At 50.1% G+C, this 12,160-nt stretch overlaps 3 protein-coding genes across 10 annotated transcripts in view; 1 reads left to right on the top strand and 2 right to left on the bottom strand.

The window, feature by feature from the left end:
* Positions 1 to 12,160, bottom strand: part of HNRNPM (heterogeneous nuclear ribonucleoprotein M) — a 277,288-nt gene that overhangs the window by 131,044 nt on the left and 134,084 nt on the right. The gene's annotated exons all lie outside the window — the stretch shown is intronic.
* On the bottom strand, positions 47 to 1,291 carry RPS28 (ribosomal protein S28). Its single transcript, XM_072787515.1, has 4 exons — positions 1,180 to 1,291; positions 1,040 to 1,087; positions 247 to 380; positions 47 to 126 (listed from the first exon to the last, which is right to left on the bottom strand). Exons 1-3 carry the CDS (start codon positions 1,216 to 1,218, stop codon positions 258 to 260), a joined length of 210 nt encoding a protein of 69 aa, XP_072643616.1. The 5' UTR covers positions 1,219 to 1,291; the 3' UTR covers positions 47 to 126; positions 247 to 257.
* Positions 1,297 to 10,536, top strand: NDUFA7 (NADH:ubiquinone oxidoreductase subunit A7). Its single transcript, XM_072787514.1, has 4 exons — positions 1,297 to 1,436; positions 1,865 to 1,914; positions 5,929 to 6,078; positions 10,328 to 10,536. The coding sequence occupies exons 1-4, from the start codon at positions 1,386 to 1,388 to the stop codon at positions 10,416 to 10,418; spliced, it is 342 nt and encodes a 113-aa protein (XP_072643615.1). The 5' UTR covers positions 1,297 to 1,385; the 3' UTR covers positions 10,419 to 10,536.

Raw genomic sequence — 12,160 nt, 5'->3', positions numbered from 1 at the left:
GAATAGTGATACTATAAGCCTAGTGACAGCCAGACAAGATCCCAAGTTTACATACAACATAAACGCTTTATTAACAATCGCAGATCATCCCTGTGAGCCAAGTGGTCGACCCAGACATCCAGGACCCTGTAAACAGACCCAAACATGAGATACGGGAGGGCAACCCAGCAACTGCCCAAGTCCCTTCCCTGTCTTGCAAATCTCCGTAAACCCTTTCTACACTTCCAACCCCAATCCCGGACTCACCAGCTACAAGTTCAGCGCAACCTCCGAGCTTCTCGCTCTGACTCCAATAGCGTGAGCACGTCGCCCTCGCGCACGGGGCCTTTCACGTTGCGGATGATGGAGCGGCTGGTGTCGTCCATGAACTCCACGCGCACCTACGGGCCCCACCAAGAGGACATGAAGCAGTTAGGGTCAGTCGCACAGAATTTCTTTTTTTTGGGAAGATCTTATGATCTTCATGAGACCCAAAGAGAGGAGCAGAGAGACACAGGCAGAGGGAGAAGCAGGCTCCTTGTTGGAGCCTCATACGGGACTGGATTCCAGGACTCCGGGATCACGACCTGAGCCGAAAGCAGACAGATGCTCAACCACTGAGCCACCCAGGCGCTCAGGCGTTCGATCCAGGGGACGTGTTGGGGCCGGCTCGGAAATACTTAGAAAGGGGGCTGCGTATGGGAGGCAGAGCCGCGCCCGGAAGAGAAACGCAAGAGCAGGTCGTGGAGAACGACGTTCTCGAGCGGCAACAGCAGCCACCGGGAGGGGCAGCTGCAGCTCCGGTCCTGTTCGGGAGCGGAGCACACTCGGTCGGGCACCGAGCCACAAAGAGGTGGTTGGGATGGGCCAAGCCACGGGGAGGGGCGTCGGGGCCCGGGAAGCGAGGTCCACGGATCTCAGGCCCGGTGGGCAGGGCCCTCGTGGGGTGTCGGGGCACTCCGGGAGCCCTGGGATCCAGGGGACTCCGGTTCTCACGGTCCGGCCGGCCAGGGAGTCGTCAGGGCTCAGACCCCGCGAGCGTCCCCACCCGCTCGCTCACCTGCGTGCACTGTCCCTGGGAGCCGGTCCTGCCCAGCACCTTGGTGACCTGGTGGAGAGAAGCTGGGATCAGGCCTGGGCAATCCGACCCCCCCACCCCATCTCTCCATCCTCGTCCCCAACTCAGGCCCCCCACCTCACCCTGGCCAACTTGATGGGCTGCACACGGCTCGTGTCCATGATGGCGGCGCGGCGGCGGTCGGGCGGAGAGGGGTCACGTGCTCCGAGAAGACCCTTTATACTACGCCCCGGCCCCGCCCCCTCCCCCGCTCTCGCGAGACCATGAACGTTCTTCCCAACATCCCCCGCGGTAGGACGTCATCGGCGCCCTTCAGCGCAAACGGAAGATGGCGTCCGCCACTCGCGTTATCCGGCTCCTGCGGAACTGGGCATCCGGGGTGCGCGGGGAGGAAAGGGCCGTACCGGGGGCGGGGGCTGTGGGCTCCGTGCGCCTTCGACCCGCTGCCGCTAGTCCCCTACCTCGTGCACCCTTGGGCCTGAGGCTTTGAGTGCCGAGGTCCCCCTAGGCTGGAACCCGTGTCTCAGCCGGGGACCCCCAACTCGTGACTCCTTCAGCCGACGCACCCACCTCCGCCCCGGCCCTCGACCCATTCTGGCCTGAGATCTGCCTAGTTGTCAGGACCTTCTTAGCCCTGTACCTTGTGGCCCTGGCCCTAGTTTTCCTCTTCCTGTACTGGACTGCCCATCTCCGACCTTCCCTTCTGCCCCACCCCCCCTTCCGGGATGGCCCTGTTCCCTCGCCCTCTCCTCTCCTCTCCTCTCCTGGGGTGCCCTGAGGGTTGACCTCCTTCCTCTCCTCCCACAGCACGATTTGCAGGCGAAGTTGCAGCTGCGCTACCAGGAGATCGCCAAGCGGTGAGGAAGCCCCGCTCGCTGCCCACACTCCGGCCTTGTCCTGTTATTCTTGCATCAAGAACAAAATTCGTATTCTTTTAAGACCTTTAGTGCGCTGGGCCGGAAGCTTGCCTCCGGTCCCCGGCAGGTTGTGGAAGCCGAGGTTTGCTTTTACCTTTTCCTGTACCCAGAGCCAGCTGCTCTTGGAACAGTCAGGTTGCACATGAATTCATTGTGGGGATCATGTAGCTGTGCAGTCCTCAGTGTGTGGCCCTGCCAGTTGGTGTTCTCATCCCCAAGCTGCAGGTGAAAACACACACACACACACACACACACACGCACACACTGGAGGTTCAGAGAGAGAATCGTTTGCTTAAAGTCACTCAGAAGCTACGAAGTAACAGCTGGGGTTTAAGCCCAGGAGTATCTTGAGTCCAAACTCACTTATGTGCAAAAATTACTCAATATTTACAAGCCCCTTCCCTCATTCCTATCACGGAGTTCAAGTTCTAGGAGGAGAAAAACATAGTAGGGAAATGAATGCAACAGGTTAAAAGCATTCTGGAATGCTCTGAAGGCAAAATGAATTAAGTAAGCTGGAGGGTTACTCAGGTCATGTGGTCAGGAAAGTTTTTTTTTGTTTTTGTTTTTTGTTTTTCTTCCTGGCATTGACATTTGAGTCACCTGAATAATAAGCAGGAGCCAAAGGGTAATTCTTGAAAGAACATTCTGGATAGAGGGAACAGTACGCACCAAGGCTTTTGAGGCCGACAGAACCAGAAATAGGGAGGCCAGTGTGGCCGGAACATTGAGGAAAGAAGAGAGAGCAGTATATTGGAAGTCAGAGGTAAGGCAGCCATTGAGGATCAGCACCAGAGGGAGACAAGTAGCGTTTGAATAACCAAATTTATGTGAATACCTACACGTTGTAACGCATTGTAAACATCAGAAATTTTAAATTGTTTTCTATGTTGGGTAGTTGATGGGCCAGTTAAGGAAACGGTTTTATAAAATTTCCACCGTCCTTAGGGTGGCGGCGCCCCCTAGTGATTCATGTGTGTCCATTGCGCACTGGTTCTTACCTTTCAGCTGGGGTGGTGGGAAGCTATGGCCACGCCCACTGGGGGGAGGGTCTCAGGATATTCCCTTTTCCTTTTTTTTTTTTTTTTTTTTTTTTTAAGATTTTATTTTTGGGTGCCTGGGTGGCTCAGTCGGTTAAGCGTCTGCCTTCCACTCAGGTCATGATCCCCGGGGTCCTGGGATTGAGTCCTGCGTTTGGCTCCTTGCTCAGCGGGGAGTTGGCTTCTCCCTCTACTCCCCCCTGCTTGTGAGCTCTCTTTTTCTCTAATAAATAAAATTTTAAAAGTGTGCTTATCTAAACATTTTTTTTAAGATTTTATTTTTAAGTAATCTATATGCAATGTGGGGCTTGACCTTGCAACCTGGAGATCAAGAGTCACAGGCTCCACTGAGTCAACCAGGTGCCCCAGGATGTTGCTTTTATCTATCTATCTATCTATCTATCTATCTATCTATCTATCTATCATCTATGTATCTATCTTATTATTATTTTAAAATGTTTATTTATTTATTTATTTTTAATTTTTATTTATTTATGATAGCCTCAGAGACAGAGAGAGAGAGGCAGAGACACAGGCAGAGGGAGAAGCAGGCTCCATATGCACCGGGAGCCCGACGTGGGATTCGATCCCAGGTCTCCAGGATCGCGCCCTGGGCCAAAGGCAGGCGCTAAACCGCTGCGCCACCCAGGGATCCCTATTTATTTATTTATGATCGAGAGAGAGAGAGAGAGAGAGAGAGAGAGAGAGGCAGAGACACAGGAGGAGGGTAAAGCAGGCTCCATGCCTGGAGCCTGATGTGGGACTCAATCCGGGGACTCCAGGATCGCACCCTGGGCCAAAGGCAGGCGCTAAACCAGTGAGCCACCCAGGGATCCCCTCTATCTTATTATTTATTTAGAGTGAGGGAGAGAGTGCAGGTGTGTGTGTGAAGGGGGTCAGGGAAGGACAGAGGGAGGAGAAAGAGCATCTCAAGCAGACCACGCTAAATGCACAGCATGATGTGGGGCTCGATCTCATGACCCTGAGCTCATGACCTGAGCCGAAACCAAGAGCCAGATGCTTTACTGACTGAGCCACTCAGTTGCCCCAGGATACTGCTTTTAATATTAAATTTTTAAATTATATTTTTATGTGTTTTTCTTTCTTTCTTTCTTTTTTTTTTTTTCATACAATGGCTATCACTTGTTTTAAGAAAAACTTAAGTTCTGGCGAAACAGGTACCAAACAAGTTATTTTAAAACCTGCTTCAATGAAAACCCAGTGATTTTATGATTTCTCCTATTTTTTTCTGCCTTTCTTCTCTGCTATGTTTTCCAGAGAGGCTTCTCTTTTGTTTTGAGGTTAGCGTTTCCATTTTAAGCTTCTGGCTTCTTTGTAAATACACCCCAGATTTTAGCCCAACTTAGGACAGAGCTCTCTATTCACTCACCCACCCCCACCTCCACCCCAGCTCTGCTTATAGCTTTGGTGACTGGGAGGTGGCAGGAAATGCAGAGACCTCAGAGGACTATGTGCTCTTTGAGTAATAAGCCTTGATCCCAGCAGGGTTCTTCAGAGAGTTCCTGAGATAACTAGAAACCCAGAAGTTCTGTAGCCTGGCCTTTGGAACAAAGACCCTCAGAATAAGTTAAGTCTGGAGCTGTTGCCCAAGTGTTTATACACTGAGACTACTGTGTATGAGGTGGGCAGAGTCTCAGGCCCTGGCCTCTTCATTTCTGGAGCTCCTGCAGGTAGAAGTGAGGCCAGATGCAAGCTTTGGGCCACAGTGGGGTGGGAACAGACCTGTGTGTGGTGTGCCCATGATTGCGAATCCGAAAAACCACCAAGGAGCCGACACTGATGCAAACACACGAGGGTTTATTTACAAGCTCGAGCTTGGGTCCAAGTATACCCGACACAGCGGAGCAGGGACTTGGACCCCAAAGTGGGTTACAGCTGGGTTTTTTATGGGTTGGTCTAGGGGATCTTCAGAAGGGGTGGAGGAATTTTTTCCATTCCAATATGGGGGAAAGGGTGGGGGAGTTTCTTAAGATCTGATATGGGATTCTCTGTTGGGGGCATTCTGAGCTTTATTGTCTTTCCAATATGGGATTCCCTGCCTAGGACATTCTGCAGTTTTTCTTGTAAAGTTCAGCTCTTATTCCCAGGGACCTAAGATGGCTGTACTTGTGCTAATGCTAAACTTGAGGTGGAATGACCTTAATTTTTCTTGGCCTCCACATGTGTCCAGTCTGGGCTGCCCCCTTCCTTGAGAAGCCTCAGAAAAGGTCTTCCATACCGGTCACATTTGGAGTATATTTAGGCCTTGCCTTCCAGCACTTTCACATCAAAACAGAGACTGCTACCTGCTTCAGGGCCTCAGATCCTCCCTAGCCATACACCCATGACAGAGCACCAAGGGATTCCCCTAGCCCGCCGCCCAGTGACTGAAGTGACAGGCCCATGCCAGCCCAGCCAGCAGTGACTTTCTATCAGGAGACTTAGGTGGCTTCATTGGTTAAGCGTCTGACTCTTGGTTTCTGCTCAGGTGGGTCATGATCTTGGGGTTGTGAGGTCAAGCCTCATGTGGGGTGCTGTGTCCATCACAGTGCAGCGCAGTCTTCTTAAGACTCTTTCCCCCTCTCTCTGCCTCCCTCCTGGTGCGTGTATGCACATGCACGTGTGCTCTCTCTCAAATAAATAAAATCCTTTTTAAAAAGTGACTTTCTGTTAGCTTTTTTTTTTTTTTTTTTTTTTTTTTTAAATTTTTATTCATTTATGATAGTCACACAGAGAGAGAGAGAGAGGCAGAGACACAGGCAGAGGGAGAAGCAGGCTCCATGCACCGGGAGCCCGATGTGGGATTCGATCCCGGGTCTCCAGGATCGTGCCCTGGGCCAAAGGCAGGCGCTAAACCGCTGCGCCACCCAGGGATCCCTCTGTTAGCTTTAATGCTGATGTTCTTTCCCCTCAGAACTCAGCCTCCTCCCAAGCTCCCTGTGGGCCCCAGCCACAAGCTCTCCAGCAACTACTACTGCACTCGCGATGGCCGCCGGGAAGCTGTGCCGCCTTCAGTCATCATGTCCTCGAAGAAGGTATTGGCGCCAGGCAAGCCTGCAGAGAGGTGAGGACATCCTGGCGTGAAACCAGCCCTTTCTCTTCCTTGTACTTTTCAGGGCCCCATTTTTGAATATCAACTATGTCAGGAACTGCCCTGCGGGGGCTTTTCTTCGAAGGAGAACTCTTAATCCCCGCCCACCCCAGGATAGGGTTTGGGGCTCAGCCAGGGTATGTTTCCTGCAAATGAAGCTTCAAGGGCTCCAGGAGAAGTGCAGGTGGTGTTTTTGTAATTTTGTACTTTTTTAAAAATCAGGGCATAATTGACATATAACAATTATGTGAGTTTCGGGCATACTACTATGTAAAGATTTGATGTTTGTGTACCTTGTAAAATGATCACCACAGTAAGTTTACTTAGCATCCATCACCACACACAGAGTCACGTTTTTTTTCTTGTGATGAGAACTTTTAAGATGTACTCCTTAGCAACTTTTATTTTATTTTTATTTTTTAAAGATTTTATTTATTTATTCATGAGAGACACACAGAGAGAGGCAGAGACACAGGCAGAAGGAGAAGCAGGCCCCCTTTAGGGAGCCCAATACGGGACTCGATCCCAGGATCCCAGGATCATGACCTGAGCCAAAGGCAGATGCTCAACCACTGAGCCACCCAGGGGCCCCTCTTAGCAACTTTTAAATATACAATATAGTATTATTAACTACAGCCACCATGCTATGCGTTACATCCCCAGGACTTATTTATTTTATAATTGGAAGTTTGTACCTTTTGGCCCTCTTCACTCATTTCACCTACCCCCCCACCTGGCTCCTGCCTCTGGTGACCATCAGTCTCTTCTCTGTTATCTATGAGTTTGGTTTTTTTTGCATTTTTTTTTAAAGATTGTATTTATTCATGAGAGACACAGAGAGGCAGAGACACAGGCAGAGGGAGAAACAGGCTCCATGCAGGGAGCCCAATGCGGGACTTGATCCCAGGACTCCAGGATCATACCCTGGACCGACGGCAGGCGCTAAACTGCTGAGCCACCCAGGGATCCTGCTTTGTTTTTTTTTTTTTTTTTTTTTTTTTTAGATTCTGCACCTCAGTGAGATCCTACGGTATTTGTCTCTGATTTATTTCACTTACTGTAGTATTCTTAGGGTCCATATATGTTGCAAATGGAGGATTTCTTTCTTTTTTATGGCTGAAGAGTATTCCTTAATGTTTGTATGTATGTATGTATGTACACAAACACACACCCTGCATTTTCTTTGTGGTCTTAAAGAGAGAATTGTATTTTTTTTTTTTAAGTAGGCCCCATGCCTAACATGGGGCTTGAACTCATGACCCCGAGATCAAGAGTCAGATGGTCAGGGATCCCTGGGTGGCGCAGCGGTTTGGCGCCTGCCTTTGGCCCAGGGCGCGATCCTGGAGACCCGGGATCGAATCCCACATCGGGCTCCCGGTGCATGGAGCCTGCTTCTCCCTCTGCCTGTGTCTCTGCCTCTCTCTCTCTCTCTCTCTCTCTCTCTCTCTGTGACTATCATAAATAAATTAAAAAAAAAAAATTAAAAAAAAAAAAAAAAAAGAGTCAGATGGTCAGATGCTCCACTGGCGCCAGCCAGGTGTCCTAAAGAAAAAATTGTATAAATCTTCAGACCCCTTAAAACCCAGTTTGGTCCCTGGCCTCAGGTGCCTTTTTTTATATAAATATTTTATTTATTTATTCATGAGAGACACACAGAGAGAGGTAGAAGGAGAAGCAGGCTGCCCATGGGGAACCTGATACAGTACTTAATCCCAGGACCCCAGGATTATGACCTGAGCCAAAGGCAGACACTCAGCCACTGAGCCACCCGGGCATCCCTGCTATCTCTTATGTAAATGGGGATGATAACAGTATCTACTTTAGGGAGTTTATCTCAATCCACTTGACTGCTATGACAATATCGTAGACTGCAGTTGCTTATAAACAGCAGAAACTTACTTCTGACAGTTCTGGAGGCTGGGAAGTCCAGGATTCAGGTGCTAGCAGATTCCATGTCTGGTGAGGGCTCTCTTCTTGGTTCACAGATGACATTTTCATGCTATATCCTCACATGGAGGAAGGAGTGTCTAGGGTTTCTTAAAAGGGCACTAACCCCATTCATGAGGGCTTCTTTCTTACGACCTAATCACCTTCCAAGTTCTGTACCCCCAAATACCCCCAAATTTCTTTTTTTTTTTTTTAAAGGTTTTATTTATTTATTCATGAGAAACAGAGAGAAAGAGAGAGAGGCAGAGACACAGGCAGAGGGAGAAGCAGACTCCATGCAGGGAGCCTGACGTGGGACTCAATCCTGGGTCTCAAGGATCAGGCCCTGGGCTGAAGGCGGCGCTAAACCGCTGAGCCACTCGGGCTACCCAGGGTTGTGATTTCAACCCAAGAATTTGGGAGAGACCAAACATTTAGTCTAGACCAGAGTTGTTATGAAGGTTAATCTTCATAATTAATCTTTATAAGGTTTTAGAACGGAGTCAACACCGTGCCTGCCTACTAGTTACTCCACGAGTTAGGCAGTGATGGCCCCTGTTGCAGAAGAGGAAATCGAGTCACCGAGAGGCCACCTGACATGCCTGAGTCACACAGCCAGTGGGTAGCAAAGGCAGGATTTCAAACCAGTTTGCTCAGACCCCAGTGGAGTCTGGGCTCTGCAGCCAGTTCGTTGTGTGGTCTGCAGCCAGTTGTTTCAGCCTTCTCAAGCCTCAGTTTCTTCATCTGTAAAACAGGGATGGTGGGCTTGCAGTATGACAAAATCCGTAAGGTGACAGGGCCAGGCCAGGCCTGCTGTATAGTTTAGAACTCAGTGAATGGTCGGTATCGTGTCCTTGTGACCTTCTAATTCTCCAGAGTCCAGCACCAGACTATGGCACACTACCCAGTTCCCCCAGACCCCGTCACTTGCCCCTGGGATGCCTGCATTTCCTAGGGAGGCTGCTCCTTCAGACTCCTGGAATGATGGGAAGCCCTGGAGCCTCTGCTCCTGGGAGTCTCTTCCACAGGGAGAGCCTGTCCGCCTGCCTCTTCTCCCTTTTTGCTTACTGTGTGTGCAAGCGTCTCTGGCCCTAGGTGCCCAGGGCTTAGGTGTCTCAGGAGGCATTTGCCTTGGATTTGTTGCCACAGTGTCTCTCCTTGGGGCTCACTCTGGGCCAAACGGTGTCTTGTCTTTCTTTCTTTTCTTTCTTTCTTTTCTCTTCTTTCTTTCTTTCTTTCTTCCTTTTTCTTTCTTTCTTTCTTTCTTTCTTTCTTTCTTTCTTTCTTTCTTTCTTTCTTTCTTTCTTTTTCTTTCTTTTTTTCTTTTTTCTTTCTTCTTTCTTTCTTTCTTTCTTTCTTTCTTTCTTTCTTTCTTTCTTTCTTTCTTTCTTCCTTCCTTCCTTCCTTCCTTCCTTCCTTCCTTCCTTCCTTTCTTTCTTCCTTTCTTCCTTTCTTCCTTTTTCTTTCTTTCTCTCTTTCTCTCTTTCTCTCTTTCTTTCTTTCTTCCTCCTTCCTTTCCTTTCCTTTCCTTTCCTTTCCTTTCCTTTCCTTTCCTTTCCTTTCCTTTCCTTTCCTTTCCTTTCCTTTCCTTTCCTTTCCTTTCCTTTCCTTTCTTGACTTGTTTATTTATTTTAGAGAGAGCTTGTGCATGCATGCATGCACGCACAAGCAGGGGGAGGGGCAGACAGGGAGAGAGAGGAAGCCGACTCCCTGCTATCTGGACCCTGAGATCATGACCTGAACCAAAACTAAAAGTCAGACGCTTAACTGACTGAGCCACCCAGGCACCCCAAGTGGTGTATTTGTCAATTTTACTCGACTGTCAGCCTCATTAGACTGAGGCCTGGTTTTAGCAGGGTTCTGGGGCATGTACAGTGCTTGCCATGTTGCAAGTGCTCAGCACCCAAGGGAGGAAAGAGCAGTGGGCACACATCACCTGATTGCTCGGCCCTTCTGTCAGTATCCTGTTAGGGGGCAACAGGAATGGAGTACTTGTCCACCTGGGGCCACAGGTGAGAAGGGGTGCTAGAGGAAAAGCCCAGCTATTTATATATTTATGGCTGGCTTTGAGCTCAGGAGCCAGGCAGGCTGGAGGTTCACATGGGGGCTTGGGCAGGAAGGGGGCTGGTCAGCCCCCAGCAAGGAGTTTAGGGACTCTGAAACACCCTCACTCTGGCCCACAGACCCACAGTCTCAGCAGACATGTTCTTGGTGGGTACAGGTGTGGGCTCCCTCAAGTTCCTCTATGCTGGTCTTGGGAGACTGGGCCCTAACCAACATCTGTTTCCCCTTCTAGCCCTGCTGCAGCTGCCACTGAGAAGAAGGCCGTGTCGCCAGCTCCTCCAATAAAGAGGTGGGAGCTGTCCAAGGACCAGCCTTACCTGTGACTGCACCCTGGGGGCACCTGGCCAGGCCCTCAGGGCCATCTGGGTGCTTCCCCTCCTCGTATTCCTTCCGGGAGACCATGACTTAATTATGACAAATACACCTAGCTCTCCAGTATTACTTCTGTTTTTAACGTATGACTTACCTGGATTTCCTGGTGAAGCTGGTGCTGAATCTCTTAACTGTCAGCACTTGAGCAGGGGAGGGATAGTGCTTCTTGCGCTTCAGAGTGCCACACTCACTGGGCGCGGAGTCTGATGACATGAGGTCCAGTGTTGTCACCAACCCTTCTCTGAGAGCAGTAGGGTGGGCTCCAGGACCTGTGGGTGTTTGGGGGGCCCTGACTGTGAAGGACAGTGAGGCTGAACACAAACTGCTCCCTTAGATTTCTCAAATCCCCATAGCTGTTTTTCATGTGGACATGGGCCAGTACCCTTCCACTGCCACCCCTATCTGACCTCGAGCACCCTGCAGCTTGGTGGGGATGACAAGACAGCAGGGCAGCTCACAGGGAAGGCTCATCTGGGACAGGTGAGGAAAAGCCTCCCTGAGCCAGAAACCTTTCTGCATGGGCCTGAGAGTGAGGTGGAGTCAGCCCAGGAGAGGAAGGGGCTGTTCCTTGTGGAGGAATGAACATTTGAGTGAAAGCCAGAAAAGAAGCAGCCCAAGTCTGGCTGCAGGAGCAATGGGGAGCCATGCAGTAACCTCAAGTAGGGGTGTGCCATGGCTGCCCTATGGAAGAACCCCACAGACTTGCAGTAGGTGAAGATGAGGTGTGTGAAAATCAGGGTGTTCTCCAGAGCACAGAGCAAGGCAGGAAAGGGTCCCAGACCCAGATGTATAATGGAGCCCCAGAGTGGGTGGTATCAATGCTAAAACCTCATCAGTGGGGAAAACCCTGGGTTGAAGCTTCCGGGCCAGGCTTTCTGGAGGAGTTGCGACTCTAGTTGGAGCAAAGGATGAGTCAGATTCAGAAAGGAGATAGGGAGGGAAAGGAAGTCTGTGCAGGGTGTCCTGAGGTCACCAGGAAGGCAGCCCTGAGGGCTTCCACAGATGCAGACAAGATATGCCATTGAAGGTTTCTGAATAATTTTAAGACCCAGACTTGAAATTTCACAAGGGAAAGAGGTCTGACAGCTGAGCTTTTCTGTGTGCTATGCCCTGTTCTGAATGCTTTCAGGATCTCTGCTCCTTGGTGGAGCAATCCTGTGAGGTCATTGGTGTTGCCACAACCTTGGGACAGAACAGGAATGGGAGCACTGGAAACCCTCGCCAGCTCCCCGAAATCTGGTGTGAACCTGGCTGCTGATGACTCTGCCTAACTACTACAAATCAATGGCTTCTTCAACTTTTCTCCCTGCACCTCAGAGACCTTTGAGCCTCAAAGATGGGATGCTCCCCACCCATGCATGCCGGGTCCTGTTTGTCACCTTTCCACCTGCCTCTGCACCTGTACACCTTTACCTCTTACCCATTTCCCCTGGGAATCTGGGAGATTCTGAAACAACAGCAATAAAACCCAACACACACACAATATATACACACTCAAAAAGCAGGTGTAACTTTCAACATTTTCAAATCGCGAAACATGCCAACAATCTGCAAACAGAGCCCCTTGTGGGAAAAATCTGGATGCTGTAGCGTTGCTACCTGGGAAACGGGGTGATAGATCCTTGCGCGCCTGTCAACACTAAAGAACCAACACGCCTGGGGTTGTGCTGGCCGACAGACCGGTTGCTTCTTC

This window comes from Canis lupus, chromosome 19 (assembly GCF_048164855.1).
Source record: "Canis lupus baileyi chromosome 19, mCanLup2.hap1, whole genome shotgun sequence".
In the NCBI taxonomy this organism is placed as follows: domain Eukaryota; kingdom Metazoa; phylum Chordata; class Mammalia; order Carnivora; family Canidae; genus Canis; species Canis lupus.
The sequence above is the reverse complement of the archived record's forward strand: the minus strand, read 5'-3'. Positions and strand labels throughout refer to the sequence as shown.

Coding starts and splice junctions, on each gene's coding strand:
- RPS28 (XM_072787515.1), bottom strand. CDS start 1,218: ATGGACACGAGCCGTGTGCAGCCCATCAAGTTGGCCAGG. Junction 1,088..1,179: donor AGCCCATCAAGTTGGCCAGG/GTGAGGTGGGGG, acceptor TCTCTCCACCAG/GTCACCAAGGTGCTGGGCAG. Junction 381..1,039: donor CCCAGGGACAGTGCACGCAG/GTGAGCGAGCGG, acceptor TGGGGCCCGTAG/GTGCGCGTGGAGTTCATGGA.
- NDUFA7 (XM_072787514.1), top strand. CDS start 1,386: ATGGCGTCCGCCACTCGCGTTATCCGGCTCCTGCGGAACTGGGCATCC. Junction 1,437..1,864: donor TGCGGAACTGGGCATCCGGG/GTGCGCGGGGAG, acceptor CTCCTCCCACAG/CACGATTTGCAGGCGAAGTT. Junction 6,079..10,327: donor CCAGGCAAGCCTGCAGAGAG/GTGAGGACATCC, acceptor TTCCCCTTCTAG/CCCTGCTGCAGCTGCCACTG.